At 44.0% G+C, this 15,240-nt stretch overlaps 1 protein-coding gene across 5 annotated transcripts; it reads right to left on the bottom strand.

Moving 5' to 3' along the window:
• Window positions 1–3,721: 3,721 nt before the first annotated feature.
• Window positions 3,722–14,646, bottom strand: LOC111964230 (calpain-5). Of its 5 annotated transcripts, none has more exons than XM_070443665.1 (13): window positions 14,371–14,646; window positions 13,978–14,078; window positions 12,003–12,198; window positions 10,564–10,695; window positions 7,815–8,023; window positions 7,511–7,703; window positions 7,213–7,403; window positions 6,992–7,069; window positions 6,552–6,870; window positions 5,929–6,131; window positions 5,694–5,815; window positions 5,422–5,558; window positions 3,722–5,068 (listed from the first exon to the last, which is right to left on the bottom strand). In XM_070443665.1, exons 3-13 carry the CDS (start codon window positions 12,165–12,167, stop codon window positions 4,886–4,888), a joined length of 1,932 nt encoding a protein of 643 aa, XP_070299766.1. In that variant the 5' UTR covers window positions 12,168–12,198; window positions 13,978–14,078; window positions 14,371–14,646; the 3' UTR covers window positions 3,722–4,885. The 5 variants fall into 5 exon arrangements, with proteins under 5 accessions (XP_070299766.1, XP_023843804.1, XP_023843807.1 ...); XM_023988036.2 differs by having other exon boundaries at window positions 13,978–14,028; XM_023988039.2 differs by lacking the exon at window positions 13,978–14,078.
• Between the last annotated feature and the right edge of the window lie 594 nt (window positions 14,647–15,240).

Below are 15,240 nucleotides of genomic sequence, written 5' to 3'. Positions count from 1 at the left end.
GACGACTCTAACATAACCCTAACCTAAACCTGACCACTCTAACATAACCCTAACCTAAACCTGACCACTCTAACATAACCCAACCCTGACCACTCTAACATAACCCAACCCTGACCACTCTAACATAACCCTAACCTAAACCTGACCACTCTAACATATCCCTAACCTAAACCTGGCTGGATTGATTGCTTTCATTTTACTCCTGCGACTCTTTCATAATCTTGTTTGTGGCTGTCGTTTTTTCCCGTTAACGTTACCACATGATGTTTGTAATGACCTGTCAAACACACCCCGGTAATGGCTGAAATGGGCTCAATGGAATACATTGTCTTTCCGTTGCATCCATAAGATTGCTAAAGCTTTGTCTGGGATTTAACACATCAGATAGACATTTACATCATAAGAAAGATAACTTTATTTTGAGGGGTATACATTTTTTGTGGAATTTAAAAAAGTAATAATTTAAAATATATTCATATATGCAAATATACCCTGTGTATGTACGCAAATGAGGCACATATAATTTTCTATATTTTAACACAAAATATAAAGAAATACCTGATACCATTAGAACATGTATATATGAGTGCATTGTAAAAGAAACGGATAACAGCATTTTTATACATGACCCTAAGCATGATGGGATGTTAATTGGTTAATTAACTCAGGAACCACACTTGTGCTTTAATATACTTAGTATCCTTCATTTACTCATGTGTTTTCTTTATTCTGGCAGTTACGTGTACAGTTCTAACCTTAAATCACAGTCTGTACATGCAGGGTTGCAGAGCATTCCTCTCATCACTATTCTTCTCTTGTGTTCCTTGCAGCATTCATTCCTGAAGTTAGCCAAGCCCCTGTCCAGCCTGAGCCCTCTGATTGTAGCAGCCAAGGAGGCCATAAAAAACAGCAGCCGCTAGAGGGCGCCATGTGTCCACACACAGAGCTGGACCCTGCTCCATGGTGTTGTGTGACAGACAGACAGCACAAGGACAGAGCAGTAACCAACCCCCCCTGCTGCCTCATACAGGGGATGGACAGCTGGCCTGCAGGGCCTCTCAGCGGTGGGACGCTGCTGCTGAACCGCCTGCCGCCTCCTCCTCTAGTCCTCCAACATTCTGTACATGTGGAGCAGTCTGTCAGACGTCTGTTAGCGTGTGTTCATAAGAGTGTGTGCAGTAGCGTGTGTGCAGTAGCGTGTGTGCATAAGCGTCTGTGCGTAAACGTGTGTGCATAAGCGTGTGTTTGTCCTGTGAGGGGAGTAGAGGCTCCTAAACTAAATACGAAAAATAGAAAATATGAAAAAAAAGAAAAAAGCTCCTTTTCAAAACGGAGAGATCCAGGAAGAGAGGCAGAACGTAACAGCACTGAGATAATGTGGTTCCTTCCTTGTCTGTCCAGCAATCGCCTTGGTTCCCTTTCCCTTTCCATCAGGCATCTCCTGCAGTGAACATTTTATATGAGACAGACTTGGGGACTCTGGACCCAGTATATGCCTGCATGACTTTGGCTCCATGTAACCAACTTGCAACCTGTGTGTGTGTGTGTGTGTGTGTGTGTGTGTGTGTGTGTGTGTGTGTGTGTTGTCTACAAGTGATGTGTGTGTGTGGTGTGTGTGTGTGTGGTGTGTGTGTGTGTGTGTGTGTGTGTGTGTGTGTGTGTGTGTGTGTGTGTGTGTGTGTGTGTGTGTGTGTGTGTGGTGTGTGTGTGTGTGTGTGTGTGTGTGTGTGTGTGAGAGAGAGAGAGAGAAAAGATGGGGGGGATAGAAGAGGCAAACATTCATCAAAGCCAGTTGGCTATTGTACTCCAGGACATAGCTGTCATTTCTTGGACACCCTAAAGTTGCTAGATGTTTAGAGATTTGACATAGAGAATGGCTTTGCCAGGGCTGCAGTGGAGGCTGATTCAATAACTACTGCGTATCTGATGGGCTACAATGTGTTCAGAGTTCAAGTCACAGCTTTTTAAATATAAAAACCCATGTTATTGGCTAATTCCCTTTAGTTAGTTAAAAATGCATTTAGTAAATTAATTGATTTGTAATTGTTTGGCCAGAGTCAGAGAGTCTGAAGTTGAAGAACAGTTAGAACAATTCTGAAGTTGTCCCAATCTATTGGAGGATGTTAGACTGTGTTACTGGGTTTATTTATGTTGGGATAGTCTACAGACAAACATTTGCTTGTTTTTTTGAGTGGTGGGGGTCAGTGTTTGTCAATGTTACCATTTGTTTCACCTCAATGAGCCTTACTTTTGCATGCTTAACCTCTGATCTGTGAATTTACTTAGATGTATCAGAAGTAGAAGCCATGCTTAGTGTGAAAAGCCATTTGTTCAAGTGAGCACAATCCCTGAGTTAGCGCATGTGTTCATCTGTCCGTCCATGATGTGTTTATCTAGTTTTTTAAATGGGATGCTATTATTTAGCCTACCCCCTCTCAGCGTAAGTTATGACTTATTGCTCCAGTGTCTTGTTGTTGAACTTTCTGATGTACTGTGTGAGTTTGGTTGTGTCTGTTTCTATATCAGTGTTTCTGTGAGTTTTGACTGTTTGGCAGGTTGGTGGGTGTTAATCATTTGCCCATGAAAAGGTTTTTGGATTGAAGACTGAGTGCCAATTTTTGATTGTCTTGCGGACCATTGGAAACTAGAGGGTCACAGTCCCTGATCTCAGGGCTCTCACAGGGAGTCACTGACCACTGATTTCATGGGCTATATTCCATGAGCTCACACTGTATCCCTGGTAGATGGTGTTGGGTGTGTGTATGAATGGGAGTGTGTGTGTGTATGCATGAGTGTCTTTGTAAGGGAGAGAGTGACCTTAGTCTGCACTAGATATCACACCTGTTCTCCACCTAAACTCAGACTGTGTAGTGCAGGGTAGCCGCTCGCTCATCCCTCCACCACGCAGGAGAGCCTCACACTGTCCATTGCAAGGAGTACATCACCGATTTCATGCATGGGAAAACAATACGTTAATACATTTTCCAATTAGGCTAACATTGTCAGGATACGTGTGTGTACGTAAATAGGATGGAATTATTTTAACTTTTTTGAGTTACGTGACTTCAAAATGAAAGGATAATATCCAGGTTGCTCTATGGTATTTATTTATAAATGTTTTGCACCCTGGAAATTTAACGAGAAAATAAAACACACTCCTGGATGGATCGATCATGCTTGGGCTGTGTCAGACAGTACTCCACCTGGACACAGAGCTGTTGGAAGCAGACCCCCGTCTGCTGTGTCAGACAGTACTCCACCTGGACACAGAGCTGTTGGAAGCAGACCCCCGTCTGCTGTGTCAGACAGTACTCCACCTGGACACAGAGCTGTTGGAAGCAGACCCCCGTCTGCTGTGTCAGACAGTACTCCACCTGGACACAGAGCTGTTGGAAGCAGACCCCTGTCTGTGTCCAGCAGTCCCATGTCTGTCTGTACGGAGCACTACTTCTGAGTGTGCCTGTGGCTGAGAGTCTTCGGGACCTCACAGAGACTATCTGCCCTCTGACCTTTAGCCGCACCTCTATGTACAGGCCTGAACTCTGAGCACAAGATTAACTCTGGGACAGCTAGCGGCCTTGCCCCGCCCCTCCATGCCCGCCCCTCCCCGCCGGCCCACTCCTCTTCCGCGGTCGATCCTGTACATTCCTATCTTCTGAATGTGTAAACCTGTACACGTGGTGTGAAAATTCCTCCATTAATGTGTATCATGAGAACGGAACAAAGGCAAAAAAGTGTTTATTTAAAATGATGATTATTATTATTATCTGGGTTTGTAAACTGCTGACCCATCTGGTGAACCTCAGCAATCCCCATCTTTGGAAAAGGACAGATGAGAAAAAGCAACTGGGGACAACTAAGGTTTTGGATAAGCTATTTTTAATTGTGGTTAAAGCAACATACTTTTTGGAATTCTGAATTGTGCATGGCTGTGTCTTGAGTGTAAAACAACGAAATACTGCAGTTTGGGAACTGAACTGAAATTAAAAAAAATACAAAAATAACTTTTTGGTTTGAATGGATTCACTTTTCTTTGCTGTTAGTAGAGAGGGACTAAAAGTGGCAAGACATTTCGAGCAAAGGAATATGGTAGTTTAGAGGCAGTACATACCCTTTAGACATTTCAATAAGTTCAGTGGAATGACACAAATTTATGACCATGGTCCAAAACTTACACTCTAGATACATTCGGCTCTTTCAAGACTTTCCAATATTTGCAGCAAGAGCCTTTTGGCTGTTTTTCAGCAATATGAAAAGAGGCACTTTTATTTGTATATGATAATAAACATATTGTTGGAATGTATAAGTTGCATAATGTTGTATACAGATACAGTATGCGTATTACTCTGAAGAGTTATTATGTTTCATAGTGTATAGTCTAGTATAAAATAATGATATATTTACAGTTATTCATCTTTCAAAAAGTAATGTCTTGTCCCTTTATAAAACACTATAAGAACAAACAAAACTCCAGAAGGCTTGAAGATACTTCTTGGTCCATGACCAAGGCAGTCTTTAGTAGGTTCTTCTTGGTCCATGACCAAGACAGTCTTTAGTAGGTGCTTCTTGGTCCATGACTAAGGCAGTCTTTAGAGGTGCTTCTTGGTCCATGACAAGGCAGTCTTTAGTAAGTGCTTCTTGGTCCATGACCAAGGCAGTCTTTAGTAGGTGCTTCTTGGTCCATGACCAAGGCAGTCTTTAGTAGGTGCTTCTTGGTCCATGACCATGGCAGTCCTTAGTAGAATATATTGTAAGCTCACATTGATAGTCATTCTGAGTGATAACCTTATGCCTTGTAGTGATGAGCCCCTGTTCAAAGTGTCAGAGGCAACAGAGTGTTGTACACATTGTCAATGTGACTCAGGTAGTAGTCAGCTGATCCAGGTCACATGTCTGTGAGCTCGGTGCAGGTGACGATACGGAGGGTGATGGAGCCAGGCATCTCGTCGGCCATGGCTCTGCCACTCTTCCTCAGCTGGAGCCTCTGGGGGTTGGTGGAGTCCTTCACTGAGCCTGTCAGAACCACCTGGCCCAGGAACTGGTCCTTCACAGCATTACTGTTCCACACCTGGGGAGGAGGACAGGGAGGGGGGAAGAGAATGGAAGTGGAGGCCATTTAAGACCAAGGTTTTGCGTGAACACTATCTGACCATCCATTGAAGACACTAAGGGCTTTATTCAATCCGTAGCGCTGAAGTGCCACATTTAAAGGCACTGTTCCTGCGTTAGCAGAAACTGCATTCACGGTAATCTCTGCAAATGTCGGCTTAACTTGACATTTCAAGCGCACTGTAGTGCTGAACTTCAGCGGCACAAATTGAATCCAGCCCTAACTTCAGACATCTAAATGTAACAATTCACTAGTCAGTTTGTCCTCCCAGCCCATTGGTAGTGATGCTCTTTGACCCCCATATACCTTACCTCCACAGTGATTGGCTTTGTGGGCTTCTTCCTGTAGAAGATGGCTCTGGTATCAAACACCGGCATCACGGTGTCCGCCTTGACTGTTGACCGGACTGAGGAGCCCTCACAGGATACGATCACATATGGATCCGCGCCTGTACAATGAAGCAGCATTAACCAGCCATTAGGCAATGCTGAATATACTCCCAAAATGTCAAAAACATTTTGACTTATGTTTCCCTGTAATGTATGAGATAGTTTTAATTTGAGGTTGTGGAGCGTTCTCTCACCCCCTGTGCGGTCCTGGTTCTCCAGCCCCTCTGCTCCGTGGACATAGATCTGGGACACGGCAACAGGGTAGCCAGTCAACTTACTCCAACACGTCATCCTGGGCTGGTGTTCTGTCAGCTCTCTGAAAGAGAGATCATCTTATACCTTTACAGTAATGCTAAAGTAATGGTATACTGCATAGATAAGATATCATACTGAAGTGTGTTACTATGTGTACAGGTCTATTTCCAGTACCTGCATCCTGAGTCTACGTTAGTGTAAACACGCAGCATGAACTCTCCCAGAATCTCAGGTTTGAAGGTGGAGGGGATGATCATGTAGCGACCCTTGGGGAGCGTGGCCCTCATGAACACCGTGCGGGCGTTGATGTACGTAGTAGTTTGCACGTTAAGTTGGGTGATGATGTCATGCATGCGGTATTTCCTATTCAGTTCAACCTTAAATCAAAAGAAATCATTTTTCACCATGACTGTTCCCCAGTGTTTGTTGTTACAGCTTGATCAGATCTAAAATATTAATCATTTAGTGATTACAGGTCGTTGAAAGTTTGTGTCCCTGATATGAACAAGCCAATGTGGCATTTATAAGTAATGTCTACCCATTATTGTAAACACCCTCTGGTTTATTTGCTGTTTGTTCAACGGATGAAGAGGGAAAATTGAAATTCCACTGATTTATCAAAATTCGTGTACAGCGGGGGAAGCCAAACATGTGGCGCAGAGAACTTCTCTGCTAAAATGAACTGAAGTTGGACCAATGCCCAAGATGCATACCCTGTCTCTTAGACAAACCCTCACTGGCCCAGTCTCTCACCCCAGACCCACTAGTCATTCTTAGAGGATGTTAATATGAACTACCTTGAAGACGGCGAAGCCGATGGTCAGGTTCTCTCCCTGGCCGATACGTCTGTGGATCTTCATGTCTCTCTGCTGTAGGGAGATCAGAACCTCATCCACTTCCTTGGTCACCTCAAACAGGTACTGGGGGTTCTGCAAGAAGGTATGTTTGTGGTTCATGCAGCCTCCACAGCGGTTGCGCAGAGGTTCTGCATTCTTGGTCCAACTCCCCAAAATCATCACTTCGTTCCATGTCTTGTCGATGGTGAGCAGGGAGGTGTTGATGAGACGACAAACGTCTGCATCTGTGAAGTACTTACACCAGTCTCTAAACTCCATCCTTTGAAGATACAGTAGCGCACACACACAGAGATGCAAATTAACATAGGTAGACAGATAAAACATTCTCACACGCTGAACAGAAGAGAAAACAGCCTTTAATTGTTTTTTTTTACACTCACCAGAACTCCCCATCATCTTCCACTGTGATGCCAAGCTTATTCCTCTCCATGCTGCCAACCTTTTTCCATTCCGCTGAACTGAAGTAGGAGAGGGGGAGAGGGGGAGAGGCAACAGGAAATAGAGGGAGGGAGAATGAAATAATGAGTTGATGAGGTCACCTGTGCACTGAAGTGTGGAGAGGTTGAAAAGTAAGCGAGCGGGGAGGATATGTCCTCCTCACCTGTCACTCCAGGCTCCGTTCCACTCAATCTTTCCCCAGGGGTTCCTCATGCGAATCAGGGGGATGGTCTCGTTCTGGAAGTAGGCCATCAGCCCGTGGCCCAATCGTACTTTCTTCACTGAAGTCACTGAGTAGGCATGGCCCTTCACCAGCCCACATGCCATCCGTGCCTCAATTTCAGAAGGAGACGCCTAAAAGAGGTCCAAGCACAGTAGTCAGTCATTTGTGTCTACTAAACACAATTACCTGTGACTATAGTGTGCTGACCAATTGAAAATGATCAATTGAAAAGACAGACCTTGATGGAGCAGCTGATTATTCCATCCCTGTCGTAGACTTTGAACAGGTCCTCAAACAGTTTGTCCATTCTCCCCTGGTCTTTGTGGAAAGCTTCAGCCTCAAGGTTAATGGCCTCTGCCACGGCTCCACTGAAATCCACCACTGCATCCCCAGTGTTGCCCCCGTCCAGCGACTCATAGCAGCCAGAMAGCCTGGAGACAAGAGGAGAGAGAAGAGAGTCCGGAGAAGATACAGAGAGGTTAGAGGGTACGAAACGCCATGATTTATGAATCAAGGGTTGAGAAATGTTACAGTATACATACTTGGCATAGGCTTTCTCAAGCAGGGCGCTCCAAAACTCGTTTTTGACTTTGGAGTGGCAGTAGATGAGCTCTCTGTTGATGGTGGGCAGGCGGTCATCCACCACCACATCCACCCACTCCCCAAACACCCAGAACTGGAAGTGGAAGATGCCAGCGTAGGTCTCCGGGTGCTTGGAGTCCCATTCCTGCTCCTTCCAGTCAGGAATGACCTGTCAACACAAAGGGCTTCACAGTGAACAACATGTCTAGTCAAATGTTAATAGTTTTAAACTTGGGTGGTTTAAAAAATATATATATTTCACCTTTATTTAACCAGGTAGGCCAGTTGAGAACAAGTTCTCATTTAAAACTGCGACCTGGCCAAGATAAAGCAAAGCAGTGCGACACAAACAACAACACAGAGTCACACATGGAATAAACAAACGTACAGTCAATAACACAATAGAAAAATCTATATACAGAGTGTGCAAATGAGGTAAGATTAGGGAGGTAAGGCAATAAATAGGCCGTAGTGGCGAAATAATTACAATTTAGCAATTAAACACTGGAGTGATAGATGTGCAGAAGATGAATGTGCAAGTAGAGATACTGGGGTGAAAAGGAGCAAAAAAGTAAATAACAATATGGGGATGAGGTAGTTGGATGAGCTATTTACAGATGGGCTATGTACAGGTGCAATGATCTGTGAGCTGCTCTGACAGCTGATGCTTAAAGTTAGTGAGGGAGATATGAGTCTCCAGCTTCAGGGATTTTTGCAATTCGTTCCAGTCATTGGCAGCAGAGAACTGGAAGGAAAGGTGGCCAAAGGAGGAATTGGCTTTGGGGGTGACCAGTGAAATATACCTGCTGGAGCGRYTGCTACGGGTGGGTGCTGCTATGGTGACCAGTGAGCTGAGATAAGGCGGGGCTTTACCTAGDAAAGACTTATAGATGACCTGGAGCCAGTGGGTTTGGCYACGAATATGAAGCGAGGGCCAGCCAACGAGAGCATACAGGTCGCAGTGGTGGGTAGTYTATGGGGCTTTGGTGACAAAARGGATGGCACTGTGATAGACTGCATCCAATTTGCTGAGTAGAGTGTTGGAGGCTATTTTGTAAATGACATCGCTGAAGTCAAGGATCGGTAGGATAGTCAGTTTAACGAGGGTATGTTTGGCAGCATGAGTGAAGGATGCTTTGTTGCGAAATAGGAAGCTGATTCTAGATTTAATTTTGGATTGAAGATGCTTAATGTGAGTCTGGAAGGAGAGTTTACAGTCTAACCAGACACCTAGGTATTTGTAGTTGTCCACATATTCTAAGTCAGAACCGTCCAGAGTAGTGATGCTGGACCGGCGGCCAGGTGCGGGCAGCGATCGGTTGAAGAGCATGCATTTAGTTTTACTTGCATTTAAGAGCAGTTGGAGGCCACGGAAGGAGAGTTGTATGGCATTGAAGCTCGTCTGGGGATGACCGGGGCAGCTTTCCAATCTTTGGGGATCTCAGACGATACGAAAGAGAGGTTGAACAGGCTAATAATAGGGGTTGAAACAATTGCGGCAGATACTTTTAGAAAGAGAGGGTCCAGATTGTCTAGCCCAGCTGATTTGTCGGGGTCCAGATTTTGTCTCTTTCAGAACATCAGCTATCTGGTTTTGGGTGAAGGAGAAATGTGGGAGGCTTGGGAAAGTTGCTGTGGGGATGTAGGCAAGTAGTATCTTTCCCAGCCAGGCTTGAATAAGAGAAAGTTMAATGTTTCTGATTGGTAATGGTCATTTAAGATGGAAGGATGACACTAGTTTCCTTCAATGGGAGTGAAAAGCCCCTCGGGGGAATTCCTCAGGTGAACTAAGCTACGTCCCCTCTGAGGAGTCAGGTATCAACAGTATGGAATGGCACACAGATCTCCACCCACATACTTCATAGACATTAACTGCTCAATTTGAGTCACACATTAGGAATGTGACCAAAATAACTTTTTACCACCTGAGCAACATTGCTAAGGTGTGTCCGTTTCTCAGTCTGATACAAACTCATCCATGATTTTATTACAAGCAGGCTTGACTACTGTAATGCTCTCCTGTCTGGTCTACCCAAGAAAGCCATTGATCAACTACAAAACATACAGAATGCTGCAGCACGGGTKCTGACCAAGACCAGACGCAGAGCACACACTACACCAGTTTTAAAGTCTTGTACTGGCTGCCTGTGAATTTTTACAATTCATTGTACGATTCTTCTATTGGTTTTTAAATCAACCCACGATTGTGTACACCAAATACATATCAGACATGCTTTTGAGTTATGGACCCAGTAGGTCCCTCAGGTCCTCTGGCACTTGTATTTTAACTATCCCAAAGCCTAGGACCAAGAGGCCTGCCAGAGAACCTGAGGGGGCCAAAACTGTGGACATATTTAAAAGAGATCTTAAAGATCGTAAAAAAAAWCATTTTTAGCTTTGCTTTTCCTTAAGGTGCTTTTTTAGTCTTTCAGTTGTTGTTATTCTTTAGTTCTGTATCCTCTTACATTTGCTGTGCAGTAAATAATTCTGTTTTTATTTTCACTGTATTTTTTATTCGTTTTTCTCCTGAGAAGTGCATTGCGTTGCATCTGAAATGTGCTATATAAATAAAGGTTGATTTGATGTGTTCCTTCACAAACAGCACCATGTATTCCCCTATAAGGTGACTGTAAAGGAAATACACACATAGTCTGCTCTTGTGACACTCATCTCAGACTGTGTGACCAGACAGGAGGAAACCAAACTCACCTTCTGCCAGAGGTCTGGCTTCAGCGCCAGGCAGGAGCATGCCGCCACAAACCAGCAGTTACCCAAAAGCCCCTGGTTCAGGTCATGGGAGCTGATACCCTCCACAAACAGATGAGGCCCATCACTGATCTCCTGTAACAGAGAAATAAAATGTTGTTGACAAGTTATGATGAGGGGTGGTAAAATGTGAAATTGTGAGGTAAAATGTTCCATGTGAAAAATTGAAATACCTTAGAATGTGCTCACTAATAAGTTATGCTTGTAACAATAGTCGCAAATCCTTGACAAATAGTTCTGGCTTAGAGCACGTTTTCTTTTTAAATGAGTTGGAACTCTCTTGAGGTGTACTGTTGTTATGAATAAGAAATTGTGTTTTCTCTTCTTGTCACTTGGGCAACATGCCATATAGATGCAGGATCTTAATTTGATCACTCTTTTGTTGCTGATCATTTTCCTGTACAGCATGACATGCAAACTTGTAGTGGATTTGAGATTTTAAAAAAGGCTTGTAAAGTTAGTCATTTCCACTTTGAYATGTCAGACCTGACTTACCCTAACAAAACAATATATCAACCCATACAAAAATACATTTATTATAATGTTTGCCTCAGGAAAATTCACATTTCCTGATGCTGCAGGAGAATTTTCCTGCTGTATTAAGCTGTCTCAAATGAAGATCCGACATCTGTACATAGAACAGACACAGTAACACATTAAGCATAAATATAACTCCAGCTTTCTCCATTGAACAGAATGGCAGCTATACAAACATAGATTTTTTTTTTTTTCTCTCTTGACAGTATTGAAACACATGTTCTGTCATATATCTCACACGCTATGTAAAGTATACACTTTAAAACACTTCCCAGCACCACCCTCACCTRAGTTTCACACCACAGTTTGCTGTCTGTCACCACAATAAGCATTGTGGATGACATTTAACCTTTAACACAATCCTCAGAGGCAACCACTCAAAAGGCATTAACCTTTGAAGTACTCCATCACAAAATATTGTATAAGTCTATATAAAACCTGGCAGACAACACCTTTCACAATACCTATGTATGGCCAAATATAACACAGTCATACTGTTTTTATATCAAAGTCGGCACACATGAAAGTTCAATCATAGACATGACATGTTTATATTGCACAAGAAGAAGGTCATGCTCTGATCCCAGAAAGCGCTCTATAGCACTTTTATAAGCTTACATTTTTACTAATCAACAGCAAACTATAAATTGGTATTTTAAGCAATAACATTTCCTAAAAACTATGAGGAAAAACATGAACATTACAAATAGTTTCAGTGAATCATTAAAGCTTGTGACATTCTATTTCATGTTTAGTGTTTTTGCATACAGATTCTGCTTTTGGTATTAAGCTAATAGACAAAAAATAAAGTACAAAGGTGCTCTGTTTGGGCGTCTGTCACTCACCCGTGGTCTCTTCCACTCCACCATACCAGGAGGTGGTTTCTTGTAGAACAGGGATGCATTGGTGACAGGAAACTCTGGATCCTCAAACAGTTCCTTGTCCTCCAGACATTTCCTCTTCAGCTCAGAGTAATGCTGGTTCTTGTATGAAGTGGCCGTGGAGAACATGGTTCAGACGCTGGAACCTTGAAACTACAAACTGACCACAGAAGAAGACGTCCTGTTACTATATAGGCAGACTACCAGGACAGTCCTTGTCAGCTTAGGATCTATTATTGTTCACCTTTGACTCTGGGTGTCTGGACAAGAGCTCAGCATACCCTACAGTAATACACCTCATAAATCCCAGAGTAGCTCTTTCTTGGAAAATGTTGTAATGGAATTTTTCATCTGAATCACCGTAGTTTGGATATATGTAACAGTATAGCTTCTGTCCCTCTCCTCGCCCCGAACCAGGGACCCTCTGCACACATCAACAACTGACACCCACGAAGCATCGTTACCAATCGCGCCACAAAAGCCACYGCCCTTGCAGAGCAAGGGGAACAACTACTTCAGGTCTCAGAGCGAGTGAAGTCACCGATTGAAACGCTATTAGCGCGCACCACCGCTAACTAGCCATTTGACATGGGTTACATGTAGTCTCCCACAGGGGCCAACCGGGAAACAAGCTGGCCTAGAGATAAATATATCCAATAACCAATATGCAAATTATGCATATTTAAATAAATTCAAGTAGAACAACAGTCTTCTACGAACAAAATCTACAAACAACTACGCTACATCACTTTAAAAGTTACCATAGATTTTACTGTACTCTGAGCACAAAAACAGCAAAAGTCTAAACTTTTCCTGGTTTTGTGATGGGAACATCCCATGGGTCATCAAAAACATCTGATCAAAACTGCTATCCTTTGGGAATATTCTGATATTCTAACTCTATGACCAGTACAGTCTCTTTACTCCTGACCCCCGACCCCAGAGGTCAAGCTCTTTATAAATAATATTAGATTTTATATAGAGTCTGTCTGCCAGTGCAGTTTCGTACATTTGCTGTCTGCCATGAATAACACAGACACAAATAATTCAATTCCAAAGGAATTCCATTTTGTGGCCACTGGAGAACAGTCAAGCTCTAAACTCCCGATGAGTCTCTAATAACACTTTTCCCAAAAACATTACACACTTTAGGAAATGCCTCTCAGAGCAAGGCCCATTTGGAACACAGTGAGAGGCAGTTCACGACGAAGTTGTCATGAGGATTCTGACAGTTCATTATCATCATGGCCAACTCTCTGCTTCCTTCAGTTTTCAGTCAGAACATTACGTAGAAATGGACCCATATCCAATACACTAGAATAATTGGTGGGGGAAAATGTGAATGTTTTTCTCCTCTGTCTTTCTCTCCCTCTCCTGTACACTCTCTCTCTCTCTCACTCCTTCACACACAGAACAACCACATTKTATGTCTCTTCCTCAAACTATTAAAGCAAAGAGAACTCCTCCTCACATTTAAGGATCTAGAAGAAAAAGCCCAGTAAAAGTGTCTTCGTACCTCCGTCGTAGCGTTGTGACAACCGCCTCCTCCAGGATAGTGAAAGAGAAGGGTGTTTCCACCAGGTCTTTGTACCTGTCTCCCCCCTCCCCCCCCCCCCCCCCCCCCCTCCCCTCCCTCCCCCACAACACTCTGCAGTGACCCAGTTTAGTTTCTCTTGTTCATGCTCAGGGCCACACCCATATCCCAGGAACAAGTGTTCTACTTCACACAGTGAATGTCTGTGTTCACTTACTCTGTCAGTGGGTTACTATCATGAAATGAGTGTGTGTGTGGCTTTATTGATTGAATAAGTAACTGTGATGTGAGTTTGCCATGCAGTGTTGATCATGCCTTCGTGATGTCACTTCCTTGTAGAAGAGTCCTTCCTCGGGTGCACACTGACATGTCTGTGTGTGTTTATACCACGTGAAATTTCAGTACCTGACTGACGAGCTCCAACAGGTTTTTCTGTGTTTGGTGTGAATGTCGTCACTGCAGGGGAGATTGAGGAGAGCGGAGTATCGCTGTTATAATTGCCACAGCTGTTGGGTTTATTGTAATAATGGTCTATGTTAGTGTACGCTGATAAAATAGGCTTAGACTCAATGGTCACCAACAATGTACTAAAAAAAAGCTGTTGCTGTTTAAATGGTAAGGTCACCAGTATGCATCATCAAAGGTTATGTTACTAACAAAGTTAGAACAAGAATGGTGGCAAAACTACAAGCTGATAATAACTGCAGCAATTAAATGTTAAACTCTGTCAATATTTATAACCAGAAAACATTCCAGGTGTGTAACCAAATGTAGTTCTCCACAGTGTGTGGCTCTTACCTGTGCTTGTCCTCCTAAAACTCCGAAAGAAATCCTAAAGTTCCTTATAAGGTTGCAAAAATGCCCCTCTGATACACCTTGGGAAAATCTACTGGGACGTCACACTAAAGACAAAGGGTTGTGTCCTCCTGTCTGTCCCCTTCCTATGACAACGGTCTGCAGCACGTAGGGCTCCCAAAGGAGCAACCAAAAACACACAGCAATGGTATTTCCACTCCTAACCCCCAACACACTCATTAACAAACAGAAAAACCCACATTCACTGACGCACACCAAAAACCGGTCTGACGAGTGGTTCATTAGGGCAGAATGCATCATGCAAAGTGCTGGCTCCCAGTCTCATTCCTTTCTAGTGAAGTTCGATGAGAGATATGTTATCCACTGCATTCCTGGAGCCGTTAGGCTCTCCAAGGTGCAGAGGAGAGGAGAGGAGAGGAGAGGAGAGGAGAGGAGGAGGGAGGGGAGGGGAGGGAGAGGGGAGAGGAGAGGAGAGGAGAGGAGAGGAGAGGAGAGGAGAGGAGAGGAGGAGGAGAGGAGAGGAGAGGAGAGAGAGAGGAGGAGAGGAGAGGAGAGGAGAGGAGAGGAGAGGAGAGGAAGGGAGAGGAGAGGAGGGGAGAAGGAGGGGAGAGGAGAGAGAGAGGAGAGGAGAGGAGAGGAGAGAAAGGAGAGGAGAGGAGAGGAGAGGGAGGAGAGGAGAAGAGGAGAGGGAGGAGAGAGAGGGAGAGAGAGGAGAGGAGAGGAGAGGAGAAGGACGAGGAGAGGAGAGGACGTAGAGGGGGAAGAGGAGGGAAGAGTAGAGGAGGGAGATGAGAGGAGGGAGATGAGAGGAGGAGATGAGAGGAGAGAAGAGGAGAGGAGGAATAGGAGAGA

The sequence above is a fragment of the Salvelinus sp. IW2-2015 genome, linkage group LG5, assembly GCF_002910315.2.
Source record: "Salvelinus sp. IW2-2015 linkage group LG5, ASM291031v2, whole genome shotgun sequence".
Lineage (NCBI taxonomy): Eukaryota > Metazoa > Chordata > Actinopteri > Salmoniformes > Salmonidae > Salvelinus > Salvelinus sp. IW2-2015.
The sequence above is the reverse complement of the archived record's forward strand: the minus strand, read 5'-3'. Positions and strand labels throughout refer to the sequence as shown.